The sequence below is a fragment of the Callorhinus ursinus genome, unplaced genomic scaffold (assembly GCF_003265705.2).
Source record: "Callorhinus ursinus isolate GAN/ISIS: 27379988/994484 unplaced genomic scaffold, GSC_fseal_2.0 scaffold12, whole genome shotgun sequence".
NCBI classification, from domain to species: Eukaryota; Metazoa; Chordata; class Mammalia; order Carnivora; family Otariidae; genus Callorhinus; species Callorhinus ursinus.
In genome coordinates this window covers 54,665,373-54,678,752 of record NW_027397074.1, presented here as the reverse complement: position 1 = coordinate 54,678,752, position 13,380 = coordinate 54,665,373, and the positions used below count along the sequence as shown (strand labels likewise).

Genomic DNA, 13,380 nt, shown 5'->3' with positions numbered 1-13,380 from the left:
TGCTCTTTTAGGACATGAGCCATGCCTTGTATTTTTTCCTTTGTATGATTATCTAGTTAAGCAGGAATTCAATGAATATATACATATATATGAACTGACTGCAATTTCACATTTTGTTTCGCTGCCATAATACTCACTTTCATCAAATCTATCACTCTGTCAGACTATAAAGTTAGTAAGAAGGTGTGATGTGATTTAATAAGAAACACATATTTGGTCTTTGTCCTTGCACATAGCTCCTAAAGTCCTAAGTGTTCAGAGCTATAAAAAGTGTTTTTTGACATGTTAATGAGGTGACTTTTGCAAAGCACCTAAGTAACCTAAGGATGTGAGGGATGGTTGCCAGTGGAGCCAACCATGTGATTAGAGGGTTAGAATTTTCAGCAGCCCCCCCTCCACCCCCCACCTAGGAGGAGAGAGAGGATGGAGACTGAGTTCGGTCACCAAAGGCCAATGTCATGTCTAAGTAATGAAGCCTCCACAAAAATCCCAAAAGGACAAGGTCTGGAGAGCCTCCAGGCTGATGAGCCAGAATGTGTCCATGTGCTGTCTTGCTGGGCCCCAAACTCTATAGGGACAGAAGCTCCTTTGCTTGGGGTCTCATCCCATGCATGTATCTCTTCATCTGCTATTGATTCATATTCTTTGATAGCCTTTGTAGTAAACTGGTAATGTAGTGAGTAAATTGGTTTCCTAGAGGGGGCTACTCTGGCAAATTAATGAAATCCAAGGTGGGCGGGGGGTGGGGGTCATGGAAACCTCTGATTTACAGTCAGTGGGTCAGAAGCACAGGTAATAACCTGGATTTGCAACTATCATCTGAAGCGGAGGACAGTTTTGTGGGACTGAGCCCTCAATCTGTAGAATCTGATACTATCTCTGGGGAGATAGTGTCAGAATTGAGTTGAACTATAGGACACCCAGCTGGTGTTGGAGAATGGCTTAGTGGTTTGGGGAAAAAAACACATGCTGAAATTGGTGTCCGAATCTTAAAAGATCACCTATATTTTAGAGATGTAGTATTTCTGGGACTGCATCTATCTGCAGACATACAGTAAAGATTCTGTGTATAGAGTAATAGCAAGGGCTGAAGCAGTAGCGTTTGATATAAAGAAATCCTTGGGGACACTAGGATTACGTCAGTCTGATCATTCTTGATTAAGGCCACTGTGAGCAATAGTGAAAAAACTCAAAGCAATAAAAAATTATAAGTAAGTACAAGCAAACAAAAACAAAACACATAATATGACTGCAAATTCATCCTTGTTTTGTAGATTACTTAAGACACTACAATAGGGAAAGAGGAAAGACTTAAGTCCTGTTTCTTTACTGGGTTTGTTGCCACAGTAAAAGCATAACTTCTCTGACATATAGGGCAACATCCAACAATATCCTTTCTCCCTATGTGAGAAATAACCATTTGGGGTGTTTACAAAATATATTATGCTTCAGGAGACTTCCTTAAATGCTATGACTATGATAGACAGAATTTATTTTCTTCTTCGATGTCTTGAGAATTTAGCAGAAAACAATGAAATCACAGCTCTCTGTCATAACATTATCTAGCCAAATCCAAAGACACAAGGAACACTTAAAGGTACCGCTAAAGGAGGAGCAAGTCATTTTCAAGTAATAGTTGAGATTAAATCACAAATAATGGAAAACTGCATACTTATAAACAAAATTATTAACTTTAAAAAATGAACCAATTTCTGTTCAACTTATGAAAACAGAAATTTTCACAACTGTATATGTTGTTACCTTTTTTAAGACCAAAAATGCTGAGATTTTCAAATTAGCTTGCTTATGATTAAAGCTGAAAATGAGAAAGGCTACTATGATCAAACCATATGCTGAATTCATAAAGGGGAATAAAAGAAGTGCTAGTGCATAGCACATTCCAGTGAAGAGGAGAGAAAAAAAGTTAATTAATTCAACTCAATTTTAGCTGAGGGCATTTTTCCACGACTGCTGAACCCTAGCATGTGCCAGGCAGCTAAAATTACACTAAAATGTGTAAGCTCTGTTGTTATTTTAGAGATAATCCAGGAAGTAAAACAAAGCCAAAAATTCTCACTGCATTTTTAACGTGAAACGCTTTAATCTTCAATCAAGTGTATCTTTATCTTCTGTTTTAAGATCTTTATATATTATCTCTTTTGTGTATGTTTGAAAGTTTACAGAGTAACAAGTGAGAACAAACAAAAAAGAATAACAAAAGTGACTTTACATGTATTTCCAACACATTCATCTTCTAAAACCATTCTTACCAGTCTCTGTTTCTGAAGTTCTTCTCTAAGTAGTCTATCTTCTGGTAAAACGTCACATAACAAAAAGTAATTGTCTTGTTCTTCTGTTGAGAGGTTAGGAAAATAAATAAGAAATCATATTTATCATTTTTTTCCAGAAGGATTTATTCCTTTAAAAAACACATATATGTATGTCCATTAGGATCTCTCCTCTGGTATATAGTTCTGTTTAGCTTTATTGAAGTTAGGCAACATAAACAGAGCAATTTAATTTTAGCTATCATGAAAGTGAGAGAATTCTAATTTAAGAAAGTAAGATTATTCATTTGAATTTTTGGATTGTAGGGAAAATATGGTAGCTAAGATGTATACTTACCAAGTGGAGCTGTGGAATTGATTCTTATCACACTACAAAAATCTGTAATGGGCTGTTCAGTGAACCTTTTCCTCCAATATAAAATGTACCTTAGAATAATCAAAAAGAAAGGACAGTAAGAAGACTCAATATACTACTTACTGTAGAGTGATAAGGTTTTATAAGACCATTTTAATTATCCCAAAACAATAAATCAAATGTTGACTGAGAACTGCTAGAAAATTTGTAAATGGAAAGGCAGTAGAGCATTGTAGAAATATGAAATAAATATTTAATGAAATGAAATTACTCTGTAAAGGCTTGGACATGATTAAACTTTACTATCACTAAATTCAATAAACAGACATATGAGGAAGTTAAAATGAATTATTTTTATGTGATAATGAAGTTTTTCAGAAATCACATCTAAGTTTATGTGAATTTAAAATGCAACAATGATTAAATAGGCCTTATCACACATTTTCCAATAAATTGAAAGCTGGGTCATTATCTTACACATAAAAAGAACTGAACGCAAAAAAATACGCAATGAGACGTCAGTCTAACTTCAATACCTACATGACAAGATAGAAAAATTTTGTATGTGCACAGTGTGTCTGAAAGGAGGCAGATTTTTGGAAAAATAGCCAAGCTTACAATTATTGTATCTAAAGATTGGAGTTAGAAGCAGCAGCCTGGGTAAATGATAAAGCACAGCATAACACCCAGACCTGCACTGTCTGATGAAAGGAGTAAGATGACAGGATTCAACAACCTGTTCATTTTCCTGTTTATCTAACAAGATTTATATTGGCAATTGCAATCTCATTTATAAATGGTACCAAGAAAAGAAGGTAGCTTCCTTCATGGGGAGAAGGGACATGGAAAGGTTGACAGTTTATCAGGCTATATGGTTGATACATAGAACAACCAAAAAACCCCAAAAAACTTATAGCAGAAAAAGAAAAACCCCTGCAAGGGATGGGACTTACTGAAATAGATTTAGTAAGAGACAGTAAAGATTTGGACATTTTAAATGGCTTGATATAGCAACTAGCAATGTTTTGTACATAGTAGGTTAGCAAGAAATGTTTTTAAGAGTAGAAGAGCATTTACAGATTCCTGTAAGTTTCTCTAAGTAGCCTTCAACTCTCACTATTTTGTCTCCTTTTAATTCTTCTTTCCCTTTTTCTTAACATTAATGTCCCAACCCCACAGTGCTCTATAAAAAGGGCATTCACGTATTTGAAAAAAAAAAAATGTGCTGTAAGAGAGGTCTGAGAGAAAGAGAGAACTGTGACAGAGAAAAATATAAACAGATGACAAGACTGAGTTTAGACAAGGAAAAGAAGTAAAAGAATAATGTATGAAAATAAAACCATGCTTTAGTTCTTTCTTCTCATGTACAACCACACTGTTGACCTGGCTGGATAAATAAGGGGAGAACTCTTTCCTTATAGAATAGTGCTAGACCTTATCTTAAGATATCTAAAAATGATGTATCTGAGGCTCCAACTCACCCTCAAACCATAACCACTGACACTATGGCTAGCTTGGTTGGCTTCCATATTAGAAGTGTCAGATGCAGAAGGCAAGTGCATATCGGATCCAACAATGGGCACAAAAAGAAGAAAAGTACCTACAAAAGGCAGAAACATTATTCTTTGGTCACAGAGGGCAGTGACAGCACTGTCCACTCCTCAGTATCTTACACAGCTACACTCATTCTCCTCTTTTCCATTCCCCACTACTTAACCCCAGACCAGGTGAGAGAGAAAAAGGGAGAAATAAAATGCATGAGAAGACATAAGAAAAAAAAAAAAGACACTCCCAGCCATCTTCCTTATTCTCCCCTCAGCATATTTTCTATTGCAAAGTGGTGCCAGGGATGAAGGAACGCAGGAGAACCTCTATTAGAGATGCCAGGAATAGAAGATGGATTCTTCCAAACCGTACTACATAGCCATCTATTTTCATGACTAATCAAATTCATACAGCAGAACTGGGTGCTGAGATGACAAACACCAGGACAGTCAAGTTCGATAAGGAGTTTCAGCACAGATACTGCTACAACAAACCATGGAGAGGTTCCTCACCCTGATTACCGTTCCACTGAAGACCATCTGGGGGATAGTCGATGTTAAGGGATCACTTAGTATGTCTTTTCTTCATGTTTTCTTACTACTCTAGTGTATTTAAAGCTACAGTTGTAATCACTCAATATTTAAAGGCAGCCAAGAAATGATACGTGATACGAATTCTTTATTGGGAGGACAGTTATCAAAGCATTTCATACTTAATTAAAAAGCCATAAGAGTAATTATTAGGTCATTAGCAAATACTTTTTTCTTTTGGAAGAATTTCAATCATGTTTCACTGAATTCTTTCCCAAAAAAATCCTTCTAGTAATCTTGCCCGCCCAGGCCCTCACTGTAATTGGTGTACTTACTGACAACGGCCTAAAGATTTGAGATATGGTTGCTAATTAAGTAGCACTGAATGAGTGGAATTTAATATAGAAAGGGGTAAGAATTAAGGAGTTAGGATTTATCTTCTGGAAAAATTTTATTTACTGAATAAAGCTAGCAAATAGTTCAGTATAAATAACGACGTTAAGTGGCTGAAAGGAAAGATTTTTATTTTTGTTTTATTCTGAGAAAGTTTTACTGTTAACTTTTTTCCAATAAAGAAAATGTTAAATATATTTAACATGAAAATTTATAGCTTCTTTCCTGTAAAGCACAAAGTCAGTCTATCTCATCTATTATTTATCATTTTTATTACTTATTGTACTCAGAAGAAACAATTCCTCTCTGAGAAGTCATATATGTATACACACACACACACACACACACACACACACGTAAATCTATACATACACAAACACATATATCCACCCCTGTGACTTTTCTGACATTAGGAAAAAGTCCTGTAGCATTGAGAAGATTCCAACTTAACTCTCACAGAGCCAATGTTTGTATTCTTTTGGAGAGGAATTTTTAGTTTTCCTAAATGGTAGGAGGGTATTATCTACAGGAGACTGGATATATTAAAAAGCACTTAAAAGCATGAGTTTATCACATACATTCTTGGTCAATTTGAACTAACCACCAGAGTGAAGCTTCCTGAAAGGACGGTTGACAAGGAAAATCTGGGTTTCCAAATTTAAAGTACATGTTAACCACACACTTTTATTATATAGAAAGTTCTTATATATATATCAGCTATGTATCTTTTGCTTTTTAATTAAAGCACCCATTTTATTGCATAACTGCATTTAGAGGGTGACTGATTCCAACATTTAATTATTGACTCCTGGGGCGCCTGGGTGGCTCAGTCGGTTAAGCGGCTGCCTTTGGCTCAGGTCATGATCCCAGAGTCCTGCGATCGAGCCCCACGTCTGGCTCCCTGCTTCTCTTTCTCCCTCTGCCTGCCACTCGGCCTGCTTGTGCTGTCTCTCTATCTGTCGAATAAATAAATAAAATCTTAAAAAAAAAAAAAAGTTTTAATTATTGACTCCTAAGTCTGAGACCTAGTAAATAATTTGATTTTCCTGCCCACATACAGATGAGATTAATATCAAAGATACAAAAGAGAGGTCAGTACAAATATAGCTACTTAGCTATCATACGTAAACACAAAGGAAAATACAAACTCAAATTTAGATATTCCTCACAGATTTAGGAGAAAGAAAAATCTCAATCATCACTGGCAGGTCATCTTATTTTTCTCCAATTCCTGAGGGAGAATTTGCATTTACATGATAAAGCGAAGTAAAAGAATAGATTTACATCAAAGAAAAGCTGAGTGATACAACTTATCAAAGAACAGCTCATTTGATAGTCCCATTGATGGTTACTTGACAAGAATTTGATATCTCCAGCCTAAGAAGTATCTAAAACAAATCCAACAGACATGACTACATACAACTAGAAATCATGTATGAGAATACTCCCAAAATACACACATACACACACACACACATATATATAAAAACACAAATATTTTAACGGAAAATAAAGATTAAGGAATGAGAAGGGGAAGTATGAAGTGCTTCCTCTGAAATTATGTAGTAATTGGTTTATTCTATCAGCTGATAGCATATATCATTCATATAACTCTCCTTCACTATTCTATCTCTGCTTCCTGACCAGGCAACACCAAAATTTACTAAAAAATCTCAATGCTGAGTGGATATAAGGGGCCATAATAATACAGAAAGCACTTAACATTCTGTATTAGTGCTAGGCAGTTGAGAGAAGGGTTAGAGAATAGCTAATATTACTACTGTAGGCAACTTAAAAACAAACTCATTCTCGAAGTTTAGCGTATTTAGGATCCTAAATTCAATTTTCTCAAAAGTTGTATTTGACAAATAATAATTAGACATTCAGACAGCATAAATACCTATAGAAAACTCAAGCTATAGTTGTGGAAAAGTAAGATTTCAAATATATATCTTTTGTAATCCAAATATAATGAAATTTTTGGCTACCATGTGGTGGATAGAAAAGATGTCCCAGACACTAGCTGGTGCTATACATGTCCTGTTTTACATAATACTCAACAATCTTATGCGAGATGGTGTTATCCCGTTTTACTGATGAGGAAACTGCTGCTTAGAGTGGTTTAAGTAGTTTGTTAGAAGTTACATGGTCAGGAATTCACCAAGTCTGCATTCAACCCTAGGCCTGCCTGGTTTCATAGTCTACTCTTAGTGATACAGCTTGCTGCTTTGCAAGACCCATCGTAAGAAAGAACTTGCTTGCTAGGAATGATGTGGCCTGGCAGATATATAGAACTTAGATGCAGAGATACTACAACATCTGGGCTACTGCAGTGTTTTGTAGGGAAATCAGGGCAGAGTATCTCAAAATGGGTCCTGGCCAGATATACCAAAATGTATGCTTTCAGTAACTGTACAAAGCCAGTTAGTTACCATGCTATTGTGTATATGGAAAATGCTTCCAAGTGTCAACTAATAACAACATGAACATAAGTGCTTCACTCCATCTGCTTAAGAAAAGGCATTTCTCTTGGATAATCACTTCTAGGAATTAGGAATTAGAAAATAATTAATAATTGCTTATATTACCTGTCGGTATGGATTCTAAGTCAGGTGCTCTTAAATTGTAGTTCAGCTCACTTTGGGTCCTGGCTATATAAGGGAAGTTCCTACATTTCACACATGCCCATGGTTGGCATTTCCTCAACCACTCACCTCTACCTATCTGCTCTTCATCCTCTTCATCTTCTTCCTCTCAGTACCCCATTCACTGGCCTCAACAGCTGTCTACTTATACCCCTTTGGCTTGTTGAATGACTTTTTTTTCTTTCTGGTTCTCAACCTCATCACAGCATTTAAATGGAGAGTTCTTTGTACAATACCCTTTTGGCCTGACAGGTTCCAACCAAAGATCCCCATTCCCAACAATGCTTCAAAAAGAAATGTGAATGTTCATATTTGCATAAAAATAATTTTATATATAAACTTACCTATAAGTTATGTCTTTCCTTTATGGAATACTGAATTTAATTCTTTCATGGACAAAAACAAAATTTACCTTTGGAAATCAGCAACCAACTTGACATCAGCTATGACCAACTTATGTTCAATAATCATGTGCTTCAGAAGTTTGTCTTGTTCATCCATAGGAAAATGTTCTTCACAGAAAATACAAGGCACAGATGGAGAACCTTCTAAAGCGGTGGTGCCACCTGGACTTTCTGGCAGGGAAAGCGGCTCCAGGATACAATCCTTACTGTCTGGGAGAGAGAAAAAGCAAAAGCAAAAGCAGGAAAAAAAAAAAAAAAAAAAAAAAAAGGAAAAAAAGAAAAAGCTGAAATCAACTCTTTAGGATCATTTCTCACCTCCTGCATCCTAAAGATATTTACGTCTTTCCAAAATGAAAAATACACAGTGCCAGAGAGCAGGATACTTTATTATCATTTTAAATAGATTCTGCAACCTAGAGGCAGGGAGTGTTGCAAAGCAGCTCAAACTTCCCATTTGCCGGCTTGAATGGGGGAAACCCATTTGTCAGAGCAGCTGTTCAAGCATTCTTGGACACTGGCCAACGGCAGCAATTCCGGGGGTACTTGCCGGGTGACGGCTGCAACATGCTGGGTTAAGGTTCTATGGCACAATTGTGACCTATGGCTGATAGTCATCACACTATGGGAAGTAAATGGTATATATTGAGGCTCCAGATGATACCAGGCCAGTTTTTTAAGCTGCTTCCTGTTGCACCTGCAAACTCTTTCCTGTTTCTGATTATTTGTCACATGCAAAGAAGACAGCTCTCACACTGGGTTGACACAGCACGTGCTGGGTGGTCCAGGTGGCAATTTTTGATGTTGATATATGTCTACCATTTGCTTGTTACACAATTACATACCATAATTCAAGTTCTTGTGAACAAAGAGATGAATGCTTGATTACTAGACATACATGGTAAACATTTTTCCTGCCGATACTATTCATTTTCCTAACATCATCTATGGTATCTTTAAGAGTTGAGCTGTGTAAGGTCTATAGTTCTGAATTCAGGCCTCAAACCACAGCCAGATGTGTCAGGAGCCCTCTTCAGTCTTCCAAGGAGGAAGGCTGGACCTGTCACCTTATGCAAGCTACTGAGTAGTAAGTAGGCAACTAGGGTGAGACATTTAATATCTGAGGAAGGGCAGGGAATCTTCTTCATAAAGAAAGACAGCTATTCCGGGGTGCCTGGGTAGCGCAGTCAGTTATGCATCCAACTCTTAGTTTAAGCTCAGGTCCTGATCTCAGAGTCGTGAGATCGAGTCCCATGTCTGGCTCCGCACTCAGTGCAGAGTCTGCTTAAGACTGTCTTTCCCTATCCCTCTGCCCCTCCCCTCCATTCTCTCTTTCTCCCTCTCTAAAATAAATAAATCTTAAAAAAAAAAAAAAGAAAGTTATTCCACAGAAATGTCTTTGGAATTAGCTTACTACTAATTTTATTTCTTGTTTTTATCTTTATTTCTAAAGGGCTTCTTGATTGCCTAATTCATGGATACAGTCACTGGTGCACTAATGACCATGGCCTTAGCACTGGGTAAGCATTCATTCACTCCGCAAAAATCAGCTGAGTAGCTACTGAGTGATGTTCTTTTCTGCCTAACATTGCATGATAGGATCCTTATTATCAAGGCTAATGTGCTTGCAACTTGTCTGACGGTACAAGTAAGTGGGAAGGACAGAGAGAGACAGAATGTATAGGGTCTGCGGGGGCATGGGGATAGGACTCTCCTATCCTAGGGGTGGGGAGGCGTCCCAAGGGACATGTCCTCTAATACATGACTCAATACTCTGCTCACATTAAAGTATGCTAAATTAAACTTCTTAGTTCCATAAAATTATTTAATACCAGAAAAGGTGAAAATAGGGTACACATGACAATGGAGAGAATATTTAAAATACACAAGCACTTCAAGAAGCACTATTAACAAAAGTGATGTGTTACCATTACATTTGTTAAATTATACAATGGAAGCAAGGAGTTTTGGAGTTCTATAGTTCTTCAGTTGTAGTTAAATTCTGTAGGAACTTAAACCCTCATGTTAAAAATAGGATGGGGGAGGAGAGGTAATATACTTATGAAACTATATTTTACATTCATTAGAATGGGGCAACAAAAGACAACACACTCTAAATAAAGGTACCATTAGTAAACATTACTGGCCATCTAGAAAATAAAAGGTACCACCCTACACCCTTCTCCCCAAATTTGAATGATGTATGTGTAAATTCATTTTGCCTGACTACAGAAAACAATGTATTAATCATCACCAATAGCAAGAGTTAACATCCCTAAGTGTTTGATATTTGTAAATTACCAGCAAAGGGCTTCAGGGCACTTTCTCAATCATAGCTACGTTTCCACTTAGTACTATTATAACCCCCATCTTACAGATGAGACTACTGAGAGTTTTTTAACTTTTCTGTTAAATCAAGGGGCATAAACATAGTAATTTAAGACTAAATTCAAACACTACACTATTTTGCCCCCAGTTCCAAAAGGCATTTCCCCAAATCTGTGTTTCTCTTTAATGTATACACTCAGTGCTATTTTGAATTCATGTGTATTTACAAGCCACACTGAATTTCTGTATATTCTGCCAGCGTCCTGCAGTCTCCGCAATACTACTTCCACCAACAAATCCCAGTAGTCCACCTCCTCCAAAAACCACTGGGTACAGTTTATCTCTGTCATTGTCCATATGCTTTCCCAGGGTTTCACTACAAATTCTCTAATATTCTTCTGTGGTTCACTCTCCTCCCTTTTGGATGTTCAATGTCCAGTTTCTCTTTCTTCAAATTATTCCTAAGAGAATGAAACTAAATGTTCACACATCCCAGAACCAAATTGCTTGTGGTTACGGTAAAGGCATACAGGAACAAAACTATAAATATGCAAATTTCATGTATAAGGAACTTGTGGTTTAGGAGGTACTAAGCTGTTTGGGAACTCAAGTTACTACATAATCCAGAAAAGAAAAAAAAATTTTTTTTAAAGATTGATTTATTTATTTGAGAGAAGAGAGAGTGAGTGTGTGCACAGGAAGGAGGAGAGAAGAACCTTAAGCAGACTCCGAGAGGAGTCCAGAGCCCAAGGTGGGGGCTTGATATCACAACCCCGGTATCATGACCTAAGCCAAAATCAAGAAGAGTCAGACACCCAACCAACTGAGCCAGCCAAGCACTCCCAGAAAATAATTTTAATAGAACATTTTGGATAATAAGATTTTAGCATTCTGACTCCTTAATCATTTAGCATCATGCTCAAACGTACAACAGCATCAATCAAAAGAAGTAATTTGTTTACCTACTTGTCTTTCTTTCCCCACTTCGGACTGTTAATCCCTGCAAGGCCAGGTGAATCCTGGTTGTCTTTACTTACCTGGCATGTACACTGTGTTACCGCACCAGGACTGCCACCAGCACTGTGGGCTCATTTTGTGCCAGGCATTGTTAAGCACTTTATATGTACAGTGTTAACTTTATATGTATAGTATTAACCCAATTGACCCTCGCAATAAGCCGAGGACAGAGATTCCATCTCCTTCCCTACTTCACAGTTGAGGAAACTGAGACACTGAGAGGCTGAGCGCCTTGCCCTAGACAGCCAGTAAGCGGCAGGGCCAGGGTTTGACTCCAGGCAGTCTGGCTTAGGCACTAGCACTCTTACCCCGTACAAAAGACGGAGGAAGTCGGGTCTTTTCCTATAGGAAGTAGAGCCACTTCTACGTTTAAAACTGCTTTGGGGAGAGCAGATGAGAAAGAGACAAGTATCAAGATGAGGGCACTGGCCAGCTGGGAGACTACTGCAGTGTCCAGAATGGAGGCAGCAATGCTGGCAGTGCTTCGACGGGATGGACAGAGGAGATGCTGCAGAGCTTAAACTGACAGTTCCTGATTACGGGTTGGCTATAAGGAGTGAAGATGACCAGGATGCCTTCTGAGTTTCTGGCTGGCGAGGCAGTATGAATGAGGGGTGCCAGTTACCAATCTAGGAATGTAGGCAGAAAAGCAGGGTTTTGTTTTGTTCTGTGAGAGGGATGGATAATGAATTAAACTTTAGATGAGCCCAGGTGACCAGCTCCAAAGTTAGATATTCCTGGCATGGCTGCTGGACAAGGACAGCAGTGACTGGAGTCTCATGTGATGCATTTGTGTTATTTTCTTTGTTTGCCAGCACCTCAACCCCCCCAACTCCTCTTGAGGTTTTGACTCCATCTCTCCATGCTCAACAAGAGCAAGTATCTCTGTTGTAATATGTGTCTCTAGGTCAGTATGAGAACTCCTCAAGGTCAAGGACTAAATCTTATTTTCATATCTCTAGTGTAGACTATAGAGTGCATGAACCATAGATGGCATTTGATAAGTGTCTGAAAGAATGAGTAAGCTTAGAGTTACTTAAAACTAGATTTGTACCTTTAACCCAGCTTCTAGGTAAGCCCCATTTCAGGAGACACCTGTGGCTGTCTGTCTTTAGGGGAATGAGAGCAGTATAGAATAATGACATCCAAATCTTTAGTGCTGTGGGCCTTGGTGTAATGAGCCCACAGATAATGAAGAATGATGTAAAAACTACACTAAATTCTAAGTATTGAGTATAATTAAAGTATGTTTAATGAGGAATTTCTAACTTCTTTTTAAATTTTTCATTGATACTGGCCAGTAGACAGAGACAAGAGGCATTTGGAAGGCAGAGTAAATTATACCACTCCATCAGAGAATGTTTCTATGTGAAAGGTCTGAATCTCAAATATATATTTTACTTTAGAGTAGTGGTTTCCAAATCTGTTTGCATTTCATCACCTGGAGGGCTTTTAAAAAGTAATGATTTCAAGACTGTATTGTGGACTGAGGAAATGTAACTTTTACCAAGCAGTAGTCCCTAAACTGAAGTCTGAGGATCAATGGTTCAAAGGATGATTCCATGGGGATTGTAGACATCTTGATTATACATGAGAGTACGGTGAACTCATGGAAAAGTCTGTAAATAGGGAACAGAGCCTTGTGGCAAAGCTTACCTGATACTCTATTCTGTCCTAAAGAGAGCTTCTCAAATACTAAGCACAGGGTCAGCAGAGATAACTCAGTAAGATTTGTCCAATAGATTATTTCTAGCTGCCACCATAAGAATCATAGCTACAACTTACTGCATGGTGAAAAAACAATAAATACACAAATACAGAATTCTTTGCTATAGGGACCTTGAACTTGAAAAGGCAAAAGGAAATAAATTGTATCTA

General features: G+C 37.6%; 1 protein-coding gene across 5 annotated transcripts in view; it reads right to left on the bottom strand.

The window, feature by feature from the left end:
- ZNF277 (zinc finger protein 277) overlaps positions 1-13,380 on the bottom strand; it is a 105,466-nt gene that overhangs the window by 37,549 nt on the left and 54,537 nt on the right. For 3 of the 5 annotated variants that reach the window (XM_025873183.2, XM_073899088.1, XM_073899087.1), the window contains 3 exons: positions 8,169-8,370; positions 2,626-2,714; positions 2,271-2,353 (listed from right to left, as the gene is read on the bottom strand). In XM_025873183.2, coding sequence (XP_025728968.1) covers positions 2,271-2,353; positions 2,626-2,714; positions 8,169-8,370 — 374 coding nt within the window. The remainder of the gene's footprint in view (positions 1-2,270; positions 2,354-2,625; positions 2,715-8,168; positions 8,371-13,380) is intronic. The other 2 variants (XM_025873184.2, XM_025873182.2) reach the window with 1 other exon arrangement.